The 17260-nt window shown below is 34.5% G+C and overlaps 1 protein-coding gene across 1 annotated transcript in view; it reads left to right on the top strand.

Annotated features, from left to right (window-relative positions):
- The window catches only part of TNKS (tankyrase, TRF1-interacting ankyrin-related ADP-ribose polymerase), a 161722-nt gene that overhangs the window by 100047 nt on the left and 44415 nt on the right, over positions 1-17260 (top strand). The window contains exons 7-12 of the mRNA XM_006765657.2: positions 5224-5318; positions 6723-6789; positions 7052-7238; positions 9135-9256; positions 10641-10732; positions 10822-10900. Coding sequence (XP_006765720.1) covers positions 5224-5318; positions 6723-6789; positions 7052-7238; positions 9135-9256; positions 10641-10732; positions 10822-10900 — 642 coding nt within the window. The remainder of the gene's footprint in view (positions 1-5223; positions 5319-6722; positions 6790-7051; positions 7239-9134; positions 9257-10640; positions 10733-10821; positions 10901-17260) is intronic.

Raw genomic sequence — 17260 nt, 5'->3', positions numbered from 1 at the left:
GGGCTTTGGTGCTCACTGAGTCTGCCCCCTGAGTGTGTCCTTTATGGTTCCATGGAGCTTCAAACTGGATGGTTCCACTCTGACCTCTGGGCTTCCTGGCTCCTGGATCTCTAGGGAGGTGCTAATCTAGCCTTTGCCTGAGGCTATCCAGCAACAGCCTCCCTGCACGGCTTCGGTGGGGCGGGTCCCATGGGATCAACAGGGCGGGGTTAGCAGTTATGGCTGCTCTCAGTCCTGCCCGCAGAGGCTCTGCTTCTCAGTGTCCCAGTAATCACTGCAAGCCCCTCCGAGAGAAAGCTGCCCTAGGGTTCTGAGCGATGCCAGACAGTCCCGCTTCTCTCGTTTGAGTCTGGGTCCCTAGAGACTCGCCCGGAGCTGGAGCTCAGAGCCTGAGACTCCCGCCCAATTGAAAACGACAACCACACCCTCAGCCGCCAGCCCGCTCCGCATGCACTCCGCACCTTAGTATCTCACTTCCGCACTGCGCCTCCTCTGAGTCTCAGTGTTTTTCTCTTTCCTCCTAGTTGTAGAATTTCCACTCAGCCAGCCTTCCTGTGGTTCTGGATGATGTCTGTTTCGTCTTTTAGTTGTAATTTTGAAGTGGTTGTTCAAGGCAGCAAACTCGGGTGTTTACCTATGCCGCCATCTTGGTTTCTCCTAAGGACCAGTCTTTGATAATCTCTTTTTGTGTTTTTATTGCAAAAGTATTGTCCAAAGACAGAATAAAAGGAAAGGATAAATCATTCTGGAGTATTGATATTTGGAATCTCATTTTAAAATCTTGTTTAAGGAATGTCCCAAACTTTGTACTTTATAAAAATAGGATAATAATAATAATAATAGTCTCAAGAAATTCAGAATTAAATTTTATAATATTTTATGCTTCCTAGATTAAAAGTGCTACAGAGGTTGAGATATTCTTTTTATATGGTAATTGTTAACCTCAGAAGCTTTCTCAGCACCACTAGATCAGGGAGCTCTTTCCCCTGTACCCAGCTGTCATTTGTGAGATAGCAATATGTGAATATGTGCTTTGTGTTAAAATGTAAATGCTAAAATTCCCATGGGATTGGATATGTGATAACACATTTAAATCTTGAAAAATAGTTATCATGATTTCTTTGTTCACTGGAAACAAAAGATCCAAAAATTAAATTTTGGTATTCTAGACACATGATAGTATATAGGTTTTCCAAAGCTAATAACTGATCTGTAAGATTTTTCTTTTATTTTTCTTTTTAATCCTCAGGAATATTTTGTCTTCCATTGTTGCTTGAGTTTGTTAAGAAATCATATGTAAAATTAAATTTAAGTGGGAAAATATTTTGTTACTGGAAGGCCTTTAACTTTTTTAGAAGGTATTTTACTTTTTTAAAGCACTTTTATCTTTCTTTTTAATTACTAACCAAGCACATATTTTTGTTTTAAAAAAATCAAATACCAAAGTAAGAATGCAAAACCAAGACTTTAAAGCCTTTACTCATTTCCTTATATTGTGCTACCTGGACCTATGTTAAAGTTACACCCACAGTTTTATAACAAGTTGTCAGTTGTCACTATTGTGGCTATGCATGTAGGATAACTTAAAGCTACCTTAAATGCTTTCTACTGCCCTGAAGATCTGTATCAGAAAAAGCAAAGATATAAATGGCTTTTTTTAAAGGCCTGATTTTAAGAAGAAAACTTTGAATTTGGGGGTTTCTTTAAGTAAGGATCCTTTTTTTATAAATGTTTTATAATATGAAAATATTAGTAATAGTATTTTTCTTACAGCAAAATAATATTTAGGTAAATTTTTAGAAAGACTTTTTGTATTTACAATTGTTCCATACTTTATCACTGTACATGTTTGACTTTTAAAACATTTTTTTAAAAAAAATCTCTTAAGAATAAATCTGAGGCGTATAAACTGGCAGTGTATAATGTCTTAAATGTTGGATTCTTATGTTTACTAGTTTACAGACACCAAAAAAATATCAAATAACATGTATTTTACAAATGGGTCTGCTTTATTTTTTTCAAAACTGAAATTATACTCTGTTAATTATCCTAGCATTTAGAAAATTACTTTTATCATCGCTTTGCCACTTGACAATTGGGATGTAAAGCTGGCACTATGTGGTAACAATTCACTAAATGTAGTCTAGGCCACATGAAGTTAATTGTTTTGTATCAGAAGATAGCATTTGGTGTATAATGTTTAGTTGTAAATTTTTTTCTGGAGGAAATACTTCTGGGCTCTTAGTAGTATTAGCTTGTTTAAATCATCCTTTGTTCTCAATTTGTACTGTTTGGTTTTTTGTTTTTTTTGCTTTCTACCATTTCCTCAAATTTATTGCATGTGTTTTATAGATTTTTATGTGCTTTCTAGTGATACTATTTAGTTTGCATAATTAGCATTCACATTAGAATGACTGCTTGGAAAATCTCATCTGTCTTGGTCTATACCCACTCTCCCTGGGAATTCATCCACTCTTGTAGCTCAGCTACTTCTGCTTGGATGCTGCTACCAATTTTGCTGACTGACACTGTCATTAACTCTCTCCTATATTAGTCCTTCACTCTTCTCTTCATGTCTGCTTGTCATTTGGTTTGCCCTCCCCCTCCAATGCATTATCTATAGAGTAACTAGACTGATCTTTCCAAAATTTTAGTCTTAAGTAATTTTCTGTTTAAAGTCTTTCAGGGGTTTCCCATTGTTCTTATAATCTCCCCCAATCTCATACTATACTTAACCACTGAAATTTTTTGAGTTCCTCAAGTGTACCATGTCCACTGGGTATTAATATGTGCTCTCCACACTACCTGGAATAAAGTTCCCCATCCTTTTGCCTCAGTGACTTGTGTTTATGCTCGTCTCCTTTTGGAAGCAATTCTGAGAATCTTCCCTGACCCCACTCCTTTCTACTCACCTCTGGAGTGGTTTGGTGTATGTCCTCTAGCCTTTCATGCCATCCTGAACTTCCCTTTGTAGTCATCACATTTAATTGTTGTATTTGTCTGCTTTCTCTAGTTGACGCCTTAGAAACTAGACTTTTCCCCCCCTCATCCTTTGTCGTCCTACATCAAAAATTGCTTTATATATATTTCATTTAAGGAGTTTCTGTTTTTAAGGAATAAGAAAACTCCTAAGGGCACAGTATGGAACCTTTCTTATGTTCATGCTATCCCTAGCACTTAACATGGTTTCAGATACATGGCAGATGCTGACATTCTATGAATACCTGTGATGACCAAATTTGTGCCCAACTTTCACCTCTCCTGAATTCTAGACCCATTACCACTAGGGTATCAGGCACTTCAAATTCAATCAACCCAGACCTCAGATTCTTTCCCTCTCAGCTCCTCTCCTCTCCTCCCCTTTGATCTCCTCTCCTCTCTCTTCCTCACTCCCCCTGTTTCCTTCCTTTCTTTCATCTGTCACTGACATTTCCAAACTGGAATTTTTGTACCCCTTGCTATCTATATCAGCCAATTATCAGACTCTATTAATTCTGCTGCCTAATAATTTTTGACACTCGCCCCTAACTCCATTTATTCACAGTTGCTTTATTTCAGGCCTCCTATTACTTTCTACCTTGTTAGTTACAGAGCCTTCTAATTTATTTGTTATTTGAATTTTAGCCATTTAAAAACTAAATATATTACCATTTTTAAAGCATTATAATTTTTAATCTCAAAATGATTTTTAAAAATCCAGAAACTAGATATTTTTAATGTTTTGTCCTTCTAAATAAACAGTGTGTGTATATGTATTCATTTAGTTACTTCATTTTCAAAAATAAGAAATAAAAGCTATTATTGAATCAACTATATACAGAATTTTTTATTTTATTTCTGTTTTACACATGAAGAAGCTGAGATACATAGGTAATATGACTTTAACAGTTTCATAAGATCCAAGGCTATAATTGGGTTTCCTGACTTCCTATTCAGGATTCTTAAAATCTGGATGGTCTCCTCATTATTAGCTGTAGATTGCTCAGAAATATATCTTAAATTTAGAGGCTGTCAGAATATATAAAATGTGTGGAGTACTGTGAACACAGTAATAGATAATACAGTATTTCGTAATTCTTTTGTATCTTGATATTTGGAGTAATACATAAAGAAAATAAATTGAAAATTATATTGAATTCCCAGGCCCAAATAGAAAACAGGAAAAGTGAGAGTACATAAAAGTATATTAGACCCTGTTTGAAAAGATGTTGCAGTATTTAAACTTTAAGTAAATGAGCAAGTAGAAAAATCACTATGGTTGTAGAGAACCTTTTAATTAAAATAATGTTATTTCTAATATTTTGAAAGATGAGTTTTGATTTTTAAAAATTATTATATTAAGTTTTAATAGAGAACCTTTTAATTTGGTTCAAATTACAGAGTGGCAGAAATTAGTTGGGAAGAAACGGTATTTTCCTTTTGAATACTGCATGTGTAGTGTATGAACTAGAGGGCGTAAACACTACCTTGGCATATTTCATTGCATCCAATGTAGCAAATTAGTTTTGACCCGTTGCTAGCAGCTGCTTGGAATGAATGTGGTCCATTGTCCTTTTTATTTCTACTAAAGTTTCTTCAAATAGTTCTTTAGGGAGGTTTTTCAACCTTTCCTATTAAAGAGACATTTTGAGAGCTGCATCTTTAGTTAGTCTTTTTAATAGAATTGGAATTGAAAAGTTAGAACTTGAAAGGTGGACAAGATTTAAATAGGACAAAGAAGCATGTTTTCGGTTATGAGGAATGTGAGCCCTGACATGTCTTCTGAGAATAGTGAGAGTGGTTCATGCTAGAAAGAAGAAAGAAATAATATGGAGAGATTAGGGTAGGGCTTGATTACTGAAGGCCTTTGTATGCATGCATATAAGCATAGCCAATGGACACAGACACTAGGGGGCTGAGGGCATGTACTGGGCGGTGGAGATGGAGGGGGGTGCGGGGGGGTCAATGGGGGAAAAAGGAGACCTATGTAATACTGTATGTAATACTTTAAACAATAAAAAAAGTAGGAGAAAACAGGTGCATGGCACTGAAGTTAGAATTTACTCCTGAAGTGAGTGAATTGTCTCTGATTCAATTAGGAAATAGGAATTTTTGACACTTTAACTCAGTATGTTTTGTGTATGTCAACGTTCATTGTGTTTAAATCTAAACAAATACAGATTAAATGGTAAAGCAAGAATTATTTACCTGAAGGAGTGGGTGTGTTTTTCTTCTGTTTTCTAGTCAACGCCCTTACATCTTGCCGCAGGCTACAACAGAGTTCGGATAGTTCAGCTGCTGCTTCAGCACGGTGCTGATGTTCATGCAAAAGACAAAGGGTAGGTGTAGCCGTTTCTTTCCTTTTATGGTTTTGCTCATGGATTGTTATGCTTTGTTTTCAACATCTTATATGCTGAAGTTGTTGAACACTAGGCAAAGAATGTCATATAGACCATTTCTTTACAGCTTGTGTAGCATTTTAAGAATGTTTGCAACTTCGATTTTATTTTCATATACTACTTCTTATGTCTCATAATAGTTTCCTAAATTAGTTCTTAACTCAAGTTGCATTTCAGAAATATTAGACAAATTGAAAATTATGATAATCTATTAATATAGCTATCATTTATCTGGAATGAAAAGATTCTCTCTTATTAATAAACCAAAATCATAACTATACAGTATTCTAATTTGTTATTTCCCTGATGAAATCTTGGACATCTGAACTTGGAAAACCTAAAAGATCCGTATGAAGGTTGATGTGGTGGGGGTTGGAAGGTTAGGGCAGAGGGACTAAGAAAGCAGTCACATCATTTACTTTATGCATACGTGTATTTTGGAAAACTTTGTATGAGTTTTCTATCTAGTCTCCAGGGACATATGAATCAAGTTTGCTGTTCTGTATGATAGGCTAACATTTTCATTATCCCACCTTAAGATCTAAAAGATAACTTGACCTTACTACCCAGGTAGATAGATTCATATTACACTCTTGTGATTGGCAGCATAAAGAAGAGAAGCCCTGGAGGAGGTTTCGTTCATTTTGCCCCTTTCCATGTCAGGAAACAGAAATGAATAAAGAATTCAGTACTTGAGACAGTTACCCGAGGGGGAATCCATTCATTCCAAATCTGCTCTTTTCCGTACTCTGTTCTCTCTCGCCTGCGCCAGGTTTTGTGCCATATGTGAATGGTGTCCCGATAGTATAGGGGTACAAATGCCTGATGCTCTTGTACATCTCTATTTCCTTGTGCATGTCTGAAAACAGATGGGTGTACAATAGGTGAGTCATCAAGAGAAGTACAGCACAAAAAAGGGGGTCTTTGACTCATGTAGAAAGATAATTTAAAATGCAAGTTATAGTAGTTTGGATATTTCTTGTGCTGGTACTTACTTTGAAAATGAAACAAAAAAGTAGGAATTTTCAATTCTCTATCAATTAACATTTATTTAATGTAAACACTTCATATATAAAGCATGCAGTTGTCAGCACATGTTCTTCATTTTGCCTAAATGCTTCTCTAATTGGTGTTTTTATATATTTAAGGATTGTATACACAAAATACAAGGGAAATACAAAAGGTTAAATTATCTGTGCTTTGAATCATCTTACTAAATACTTTAAAATATTTTTAACATAATTGTATTAGGATTTATTAGATTTTTGTTGCTTAGCACTTCTTGGATAAATAACTATAAGTTGTTTGAAATTTCAGTATTTTACTTTGCCTTTTTTCATTTAGTGGACTTGTGCCTCTTCATAATGCATGTTCATATGGACATTATGAAGTCACAGAACTGCTACTAAAGGTAAAAGAAATAAAAAATAATGAATTTCATTTGCTCTTTTTAACTTGTCATGAGGTTTCATGTGTTTATTAGTGAATAAGATTTTTAAGAAAAGCAGTTTTAAAATATTATCATTGCTTAAACTGTTTATAAAAGCTGAAATTAAAATATTGTTGACATTTCAAAGAGTTGTAACTGAATTTTACAGTGAAATAAATGTCTTCTGAGCTTTATTTAGTCCAGCAAAATGATTACTGACCTAAAACTTTTTCTCTTAATTCAGCATGGAGCCTGTGTTAACGCCATGGATCTCTGGCAGTTCACGCCTCTGCATGAGGCTGCTTCCAAGAATCGTGTAGAAGTCTGCTCTCTGTTGCTTAGCCATGGTGCTGATCCTACGCTGGTCAATTGCCATGGGAAAAGTGCTGTGGATATGGCGCCAACTCCTGAGCTCCGAGAGAGATTGACTTGTATGTATTTATATCCTGAAGTCAAAATTATTTGTTGCAGATTAGACTATCTCACTTTTGTTTAGTTATAAGGGCTGGTGTTTTGTCTAACTTGGATGATATGCTTCCATTCTTCCTTCCTCCCTCCCTCCCTTCTTCCCTCCCTCCCTCCCTCCTTCCCTCCCTTCCTCCTTTGGGGAGTTTACACTAGCTGTTCCTTCTGCTTTCAGCATTGCTTACTCTCCTTTCCTTGTCTTTATTTAAATACCACCTTTATAGTGAGACTTTCTTGATTATCCTATTTCAAATTTCTACACCATCAACACCTTAGCAATTTCTATCCCCTTTCTAACTTTTCTGTTGCACTAAATCACTTTTTAATATTGTAAATGATATCCCTATTTATTATATGTACACTAGTTTATAATCCTCATTTCTTTTTTAAAAAAATATATTTTATTGATTTTTTACAGAGAGGAAGGGAGAGAGATAGAGAGTCAGAAACATCGATGAGAGAGAAACATCGATCAGCCGCCTCCTGCACATCTCCCACTGGGGATGTGCCCGCAACCCAGGTACATGCCCTTGACTGGAATCAAACCTGGGACCTTCCAGTCCGCAGGCCGACGCTCTATCCACTGAGCCAAACCGGTTTTGGCGTCATTTCTGATCTTAAACTTGTCTTCATGATTCCACAGGAATCTTATATTTATATACTATATATATTTTGTGTTTATTCAAGCCTAATTCTAATTCACAAGTTGAGGCTCCCCCCTCCCTTTTTGTAAAGGATGAGTCGATCAAAAACCATATATTGAATACCTACTATGTTCCATGCACTGGAAATACATCTGAATAAAACCAGAAAAATATCTCTGAGTTCTTAGAGCTTATATTCCTGTGCTGTTGGTAATAATATATATCATCAAGTTTGCACAATTCTGTTTTACTTCTTTTGTGTGGTATAGCCAAAGTGAATTCACATTCCCACATTTACATAAGATAATTTTTATGATTTGGTGGAAGTAATCTAAAATACTGATAATTTGAATTCAGTATGATTTGAATTCAGTTTAAATTTCTCTAGACTAATGGATAAGCCAAACAAGACCATACTTTTTACTTGAAATCAGTTCTTAGTACATCACCTTACTTTGCAGTTGTCAGGATCCTACTCCTAACATATGACAGTTTATAATTCTCTCAGGTATCTTTTTATATGTCTGTTGGTCATCTGTGTCTTTGGAGAACAATTTTCAGCTTTTTGTTAACAAGTTGTCATATCAGAATACAAACCAACTTGTAAAATAGAAAATAAGATTATATGTTTTTAATAAATAAGGGTATTAGACTCTTATTTATGTAATTAATTTAGAAATCTCTTTTAAAAAATCTCTTACTTGCTTATAGCAATAATCATTACTTACATTTATTGGTGGAGGCAATAATGGTAGTACAGCACACAAAAATTCAATCAGCCTATCCTTCCTCTGTCATTACTTGAGTTTTCATTTAATATATGCTTTTATGTCAGTAAATGTTGGTCTGTCTTTTTTTTTTTTTAAGAGCTGTAAAGTATTTCAGTGTATAAGTGTTCACAAATTATTTAACTAGTTTCCATTTGGTGGACAGTTAGATTGCTTGTTTGAAAACTTTCCTGGAATGAGTATATTGGTATGTGTATCTTTATGAACTCTAGGAGTATAAGTTTAAAAAGCCTTATTTCAGATCATACATAATTCATAATTTTTCATTAACCTACACCCTCATCTTTTGCACCTTCATTAATGTATCACCATGCTGCTGATGTTGCTAAAGTAGAGGACTGTATGAAGTTAATAATTGTCTTAATTCACAATTATGCTAATGTTTTTTATAAATTTAAAAATTTTATTTCAACTATTATTTTATTAACAGATGAATTTAAAGGCCATTCTTTACTACAAGCAGCCAGAGAAGCAGACCTAGCCAAAGTTAAAAAAACACTTGCCTTGGAAATCATTAATTTCAAACAACCACAGTCTCATGAAACTGCACTGGTAAGATTTTATTGTTAATCCGTTCTGTGGGTTGATAATTGCAGTGTAAGCACAAAATATGATTTTTATTTCAGAAACCTTAAAGTAACCGTGGTATCTGTAGTGACAGGGATTTGCATTTTAATGGTTGCACTGATTTTTAATTTGGTTCAGGAGGCTATTGCTTTCTTGGGTGAGAGAATAGACTTGCTCAACCTTGATTTGGGAATTAATTTTACATTTGCCTTTACCCAATCATATTGTAACAAATCCACCTTTGTGGCCAGTGCTTTCATAAATATAAGATGTGATTTTCCTCTATAGAATCTTCTTTTTCTTGTGGTTACTAGATAAATATATTTGTTTTCTATAGAAGATTAGAATATTTTCAGAGATACTTCAATTATCCTTTTGAGTAATCGTATTTATTTGTTTTCTATAGAAGATTAAAGCATTTTCAAAGATATTTGCATTATTCTTTTGAGCAATTGCATTCAAAGAATTATTACATTCATTATAGAAAATGGTAAGAGTGTGCATTTTTTGTTCCAGACTGTACCAATTGTCTTTAATATTGAAACATTTGTGATGCCTCTCTCAAGGACCTCTAAATATACTTCAGTTAACATTCTCTCATATATCTGACACAAAAATAGTGAAACTGTCATCAAAACATGTGGAAGCATTAAAAGAGTTACCAAACTGAAAGGGGCCAATTCTATGTACATCTAAATATATGGCTCTAAAACAGGTTCAGAGACATTCATGCTACACAGCATTATTCCAGGTGATACTCAGAGTCACAGAATAACCTTGACCTGCTTTTTGGAGTGTTCATTTTATTCATTAGAAATTAATTTTTTACTTTTTAAATTTTAATGCAGACATTAATATAAAACAAAGATGAATATAAAACTTATGTAAATATAGGATAAAACATAGAATTTCTGAGAATACGTCTCCCTCTAAGCTCTTTGAGGTCTCGTACCTTCGTGCCTGCCCCTGGGTATAAAGCCTTATTTATTCTTCTGTAGTGCTAGGAGTACCTGTGTGAAAGAGTTGGAGCAATGATGATTTATGTGGCTGACGTTCTAATGAAGAATTGAGAAATTTAGTTACAGATTTTTATAGCTTTGGAGAGACAGTAAATTTGGACTGGATAATTATTTATTGGCTATAGGAAAAGATGAAAGTATTTCTTAATGCTTAACCAAGAGCATAATTTCATCTTGCTGCCAGGGTTATGTTTTGTCCTTCCAGTGTATTTAGGAGGAATTTTGATCATCTTCATAATGTAAAATGTATAAGTATATTTTAAGATAACAGTGTTCAGCACATTGCCATTTAATTCAGAAATCTACTTTTAAATAGAAGTTCATTTTATTGACTTTTATTTACTTTACAGCACTGTGCTGTGGCCTCCCTGCATCCCAAACGAAAGCAAGTGACAGAATTGTTACTTAGAAAAGGAGCAAATGTTAATGAAAAAAATAAAGAGTAAGTGTAATTGCAGCTGTTATTCAATTCCTAAAGGGGAAATGCAATAAAAGTTAGTAAATCACCTCTTCCTTTCCCTCTCTCCATAGTTTCATGACTCCACTGCATGTTGCAGCAGAAAGAGCTCACAATGATGTCATGGAAGTTCTGCATAAGCACGGAGCAAAGGTAAGGCACACACCTGAGATGAAGTGCCAGACTTGGCATTGAGTAGCTAGGTGCTCTTAATTAAGACTGTTAATTTCTTCAGGAAAATCTGAGAGAAAGTAATGTTATAAGACTGTTAGCATGTATTTGAATTCATTGATTCTCCTTTAAAAGCTGATTTAAGTCTTGTTCCTAGTAAAAATAATTTGTGTTTTATTGTAATTTACTGTTATTCTCTTATAAAGTAATAAAATGTAACTACAGTCTGATCATTTGAAGTACATTTCAGCTTTACATTGTTTTAAGTTAATACTGGAATTAATATATTTTATAGTTCACATCAGTGATGGTTTACGGGAATGATAGTCAAAATATCGCCCACTTATTTTAAAGAATATCTATAGTCCTTCACACTCATACTGGTAATTTTTTTCAAATAACCTCAACACTAAAGAATTTTAATTTGTTAAAATACTAATCTTTATTTAAGAATAAAGAATTTGAAATGTATTAATACTTAGTACACAGGTTATTGAGGCAACCTCCTTAGGTCCATGTGTCAACCTGAGTCATGTCTACGCCCAAGGTGTTTCCTAGGGCAAAATGGGAGTTTGAGAGGGAGGGATTGACAGGGAGGCCACAGCACAGTGCTGTAAAGTGAATAAAAGTCAATGAAATAAACTTCTATTTTAAAGTAGATTTCTGAATTAAATAGCAATGTGCCGAACATTGTTATCTCAAAATACACTTATATATTTTACATTATGAAGATGATCAGAATTCCTCCTAAATACACTGGAAGGACAAAACATAACCCAGACAGGGGAAAACTCACTCATCTGTTCACTTTCAGCATGTTGTGACATTGTACTTTACATGTGTCCTAATCAGTACATTAGGACATTATCCTAAACCAGTGGCTCTCAACCTTCCTAATGCCGTGACCCTTTAATACAGTTCCCCATGTTGTGGTGACCCCCAATTTCATTGTTACAAATTGAACATAATTAAAGCATAGTGATTAATCACAAAAACAATATGTAATTATATATGTTTTCCGATGGTCTTAGGCGACCCCTGTGAAAGGGTCGTTCAACCCCTAAAGGAGTCACAACCCACAGGTTGAGAACCGCTGCTCTATTGTATTTTCATTAACACCTGTTAATTGCTTTTTTTGTACACTTTCACTACAAGGTGTCTTGATTGGGGGGGGGGGGGGATACACATTGTCACTCTAGCTAAAGGAATACAGAGACTAGTGTCAACTCTCAGGTACTTAAAATCAGGTTAAGATTTAGACATACATATGTTTTCTTAATTAAAGTCGAGTTACAATGTGAGTTAATAGTAAATGCTTCATTACAGGAATGTCACGGAACAGTTCATGATTACCTACCAAATGAGGGATATGGACAATGATAGATTCAAATTTAGTAGAGAAATGAACTCAGCCTCTAGGTTAGCTCTTTGAGACTAGATTATTTCACACTGAAAGATTCCCCTTAGCCAGTTCCTTATAGTCTGCTTGCTGGTTTCCAGGACTGTTTTGGCATGTTTGAATCATAATTTTATGTCCTATACATTTTAAGCCAAATACCTTTGAAATTTCTATCATCCAGTTAGCCTCTTTAGGAAAATTATTATTACTACTCAGATAGAAATAAAGATATATACCTCAGGTTGCTGTCTGTAGATATAGCAGGGAGACGGGGAGGGAATGTGTTTCATCTCTAAAACTGCCAGATGTCTGTTATTTTTCTGACACCTTATACAGTTGGAGTATAACACATTAAATGTAGCATTTTTCTTATTTGAAGCAGCTTCTGTACGTTAGTGAAAATAGCCGTTTTAGTGCTGAAGAGTAAGCATTTCTGATGGCATCCTCTATCATATCCTAATAGTGGATATTTTGATAGAGAAAAATAGAGAGGACTGGGTCTAAAAATGACTTGATCAGAAAAACTGATTTAACATTCCCAGAATTCTTCAGTAAATATGTATGTTGATAGTTCCAAATAATATTAAGAATTAAAGTTTTATGTCTTTAAAATATGGAGAGTAAATTAATGATGATGTATATTAAATAAATCTGTCAAATATATATTTTAGATTGAAAACAAATTCTGGACAGCAGTACATACATACATTTTAATTTGAAAGCTCTAGAAGAATCCTTGTGAGTGGCGATCTCATTTATTTGATAATTCAGCTTGATTACCATTGAGGCAATTATATATATAATACTAGATTGTATTTCTTTGTTTCTTTAAGAGTTTGATTTTTATATATAAAGAATATTTTAAATGTAATTAAGCCCAAGTTTTTTGCCTCAGGGAATAATTGTCAGTGTGTGAGTCAGAATTGTCAAAGCCAAGAATACAAAACACAGGTTGTCTCAGAGATCTTCCAGGTCATAGGCTATATTCTGTCCTTGAGTTGGCCTTCTTTTAGTGCTTCCAGTATTGCTATTGCTATTGTGGGTGACATGCATGAGTCATTTAATCTTCTGTATTTCTCCAACAATAGAGTGAATTACTATCACTTGTCATTTATCTTATAGAATGATAGAGATTAGAATAATAAATCCAGACTTAGGAGAGCCTCCTTTAAACAGTTTTCTGGGATCACAGTGAAATAACGTTACACTAGCTCCAAAATATCACTCTTCTTCACTGGGAAATGGAGTTAGAGCAGTAACACAAATCCTTCCAGATTGTCCTTTTAAAAATCGGGGGATGGAGATTGATCTGTAGCCACGTAAAACAGTTACTGCTGCCCTCTGAAAACAACGTACACTCACTGTGGATGGCAAGCACGTCTTGCTCTTCTGTGTTGGGCCACTTCAGAAAATATGGAATAAAAAATGAGGTTGGCCACTTTTAAGAGATCCCTGATTATATCCCAGGACTGAATAAAAGGATAAACAAATGTAGCACATTGGCAGTATTGATAAAGTTAAATATAAGAGGAAGTTGGGAACCTTAAATTTTTTTCAATTTTGAATCAATTTAAAGATCTGTAATGGCTCAAGCAGATAGTTGATTTTTCATCCAGTAGTTATTTTCCCCTTTCTTCCTTGCTTCAGAACAGGGGTCAGCAAACATTTTTTTAAAAGTCCAAATAGCAAATATTTAGGCTTTGTAGGCCAAGAGACTAAATTGATGATTTTATGTAGATATTTATATAGCCACTTAAAATATAATCATAAAAAATGTGAAAACCATTCTTAGTTTGCAGGCAGTATAAAATAGCCCACTGGTGGAAATTGACCTGTGGATCCTGTAGAACTTTTTTTTTTTTTTTTGCATGTATGGAAGCTTCAGGGAAGGCTGGATCTGAAACAATTTTAGTAATTTCATTCTCTTTGCTAGTGACTGGTGTAGACATGAGTTTAGGGAACATTTCTGGCCCCAACCATAAAGAGAAGTCTGCTGGGAAAGGTTTCTTCTCTTTTAAAATAGATGTAAAAAACTTGCCTTTTGGCCTTGGATGAGAATGTATGGAGTGATGGATGCATGGAGCTGCCAGTCATATTTTGACAATAGAGGAGTAAGCCTGGAGTCCTAAGATTGGTGGACCTGAGAAATTTGACATTTGTACCTAGTGAGAAATAATTCTTCCTCACAAAAACTCTTATAGAATGTGTAATATTTTCCTGTTTTCCATTGTTATTCTTTCTAAGTGGGTTGTACTAAGTATCACCAAATTGTTCTAGCTTTGTTGTTCTACTTGTTTCTATTACATTACTTGCTAATATCTTTCAGTGACTTCTTATAGTACCTCCACTATGTTGTCTGATAAAGCACTCCACAGATATTCTTTAGTTACTAATACCATTTAGAATTTGAGGGAAGAATTATAATATTCTTTCATAACAAAAAATGCATACATTTACTAAAGCAAAGAATTTGTGTTATTCTGGTCTGACTTGTACTTTGTCTAAGAAAATTGGGCTTTCTGAAATATTAGAATATAATATTATTTATAGAAATTAGTAAATACCTTATATATAAATATACGAAAGAGGACATAGAGCTTCAATATATGGTCAAGTTTTTAGCTTAGGGCTACAAGTCAATTCTCCTCAAGTGGTTGGAATTGTTTTAGCTAAAAAGTTCCTTTTATAAGTTAATTCTAGTAACCATTTACATATTATTCTATTTTTATTTTTCATTCATTCAGAAGGCATTTCTGAAGCTCCAGCTATGTTCTTAGGGAGGGTGAAAGTGCAGGGAAAAATAACATTGCAGATTGTCATAATCATTGTTTCTAAATAACTGACAATTTACAAAAAGCATCTAACACAGAGCCTAGTAGTTGTGTTAGTTGCATCCCTTTCTTAAGTGAATTCTTAGGAGATGAACAACTAGTTCTGTTTTTGACAGGTGTCTATGAAGGGAAGGAATGTGAAGCAGAGAGAATAGCATGGTAGAGAAATGAGAACACAGAATACACAGTAGAGTTGCACTCAGGGCCACCCCTTTCAAAACATAGAGAGAAAAAGAGGAACAAGAAATACTAATTTAAAGAATTTTAATGAGTGGTGATTTTTGGCTAGTATTTCACTCCATGAGTGCATGCCCATGAATAAATGAGATAATAGAAGTGAATCTACTATTTTCTATATTACGCTCAGCTTCACCATACATATTTATAGAGAGGACCTCTTATTACACATAGACTGTTTTTAATGTTTAAGATACTTTCTGTACTTTATCTGCTATTTAGTCAATCTGCTCAGACACTGGAGGTAAGCTAGCTAGTGTTAGATTTACCGGGAAACTTTACATCTGTCTCTCCTATTGTATTGCTACGGTGTTTTCAAGGATAATCTTGACCAAAGGCATATTTTACTTTTGGCAGTGACTTTAGAAACTAACTTTCATAAAGTAGATAGGGCTTCTCATAATCCGATAAAGCTGGAGCATAGCCATATCAGACTGTGATGGAAAAATACAGAAAGCAAGGTGGTACAAAAGTAAATTGTGGTTGCCTTAAATGATGCTGAGGGGTTCATTCAGGTTTATTTGAATAAGTCACTAAGCTGAGGAATAACTTGGTAAGATCAGTATTTTGGAGTAATAATTCTCAAGCCATGTTCCCATGATTTAATAAGCTGCATTGAGGATTTTCATAACTATAATTGAAGAATTGAGTGGGTTTCTTATCTAATTTCCAGAAAAATATTAATGATTAGAATATTCTCAAATTTAAGTTTTTCTCCTGTGGTAAAGAAATATTCATAGGAAAAAAATCAAGAAGTTTACTTTGGCAACTTGTGTTTTCCATTAGTACATGCTAATGGCTGTGCTTTTATGCTGTCTATGTATAATCAGTGATTTTTCTGATGGCAAAGTTGCTGTAATTAAACATGTCAGTATTTCATGGCGAATTTGTAAACCACCATTAAGAATCTAGATGAACCCTTGCTTAACCAAGTGTGACGGCCTTACTTGTAACGATGCAAGACTGGAGACAGGGAGACTCATTGTCTTAAATCCTTTTTTTCTTATTCATGCATTTGGTAGGTGTGCACAAATGTTTTGAATAACCAGCAAGCAGATATTTGATAATTTACTATGCACCATTAACAGGAGCTTTATAGAGGACCAGAAAAACCTAATATAGTCCATATTGTCAATAACCTTAGTTTTACTTGGGAAGCAAACTATCACGATGTTATAATATTTCAGATAGCACTGACTTGACAGGTGTTCAGAAAGAAATTATTGAGGCTTCAAATCTTCAAGGAGGGCTTCTTAGAAGAGTGGGACTTTCACGGGATCTCATAACCCAGAGCAGCAGAAAGAAGGGCTTTTCTCTGAAGTAGCAATATGTACAATGCACATGGACTTGGGCTGACTGGAGGAGAAGGTATTTACATGGCACCCTGGAAAACAGCTTAGACCAGTAGGGCTTTTCTCTGAAGTAGCAATATGTACAATGAACATGGACTTGGGCTGACTGGAGTAGAAGGTTACATGGCATCCTGGAAAACAGCTTAGACCAGAAAGGTTTGATCAAATCATGAGCATGGTCCAGAAGTTTAATATCCTAGCTTTAAAACTAACTAAATTATTATTCTTTACAACTCTTCAAACCTTTAAAAATTGAACATGTGAATCTTTGAATTATTATTCTTTTTGTTAAATGTGTTTGTAATTCAACTAGGGCATGTTATAATTATTTACTAAAATCAGAAAAAAAATGTAATGAGTCACTTTAACTGTCTTTGTTTACATATTCTGTTGTTTTTATATCTAAGAACAAGTTTGATAAAACATATTCAACCAGGAGTATTTAATGTACATCTTTAATGTGATAGGCAGTGGATATCGGACAAAGTCCTGGCCATATTCTAGTGTTGAGGGGAATGGCAGG

This window comes from Myotis davidii, unplaced genomic scaffold (assembly GCF_000327345.1).
Source record: "Myotis davidii unplaced genomic scaffold, ASM32734v1 scaffold93, whole genome shotgun sequence".
Lineage (NCBI taxonomy): Eukaryota > Metazoa > Chordata > Mammalia > Chiroptera > Vespertilionidae > Myotis > Myotis davidii.
Note: the sequence above shows the minus strand (reverse complement) of the source record. Positions and strands in the feature narration are given on the sequence as shown.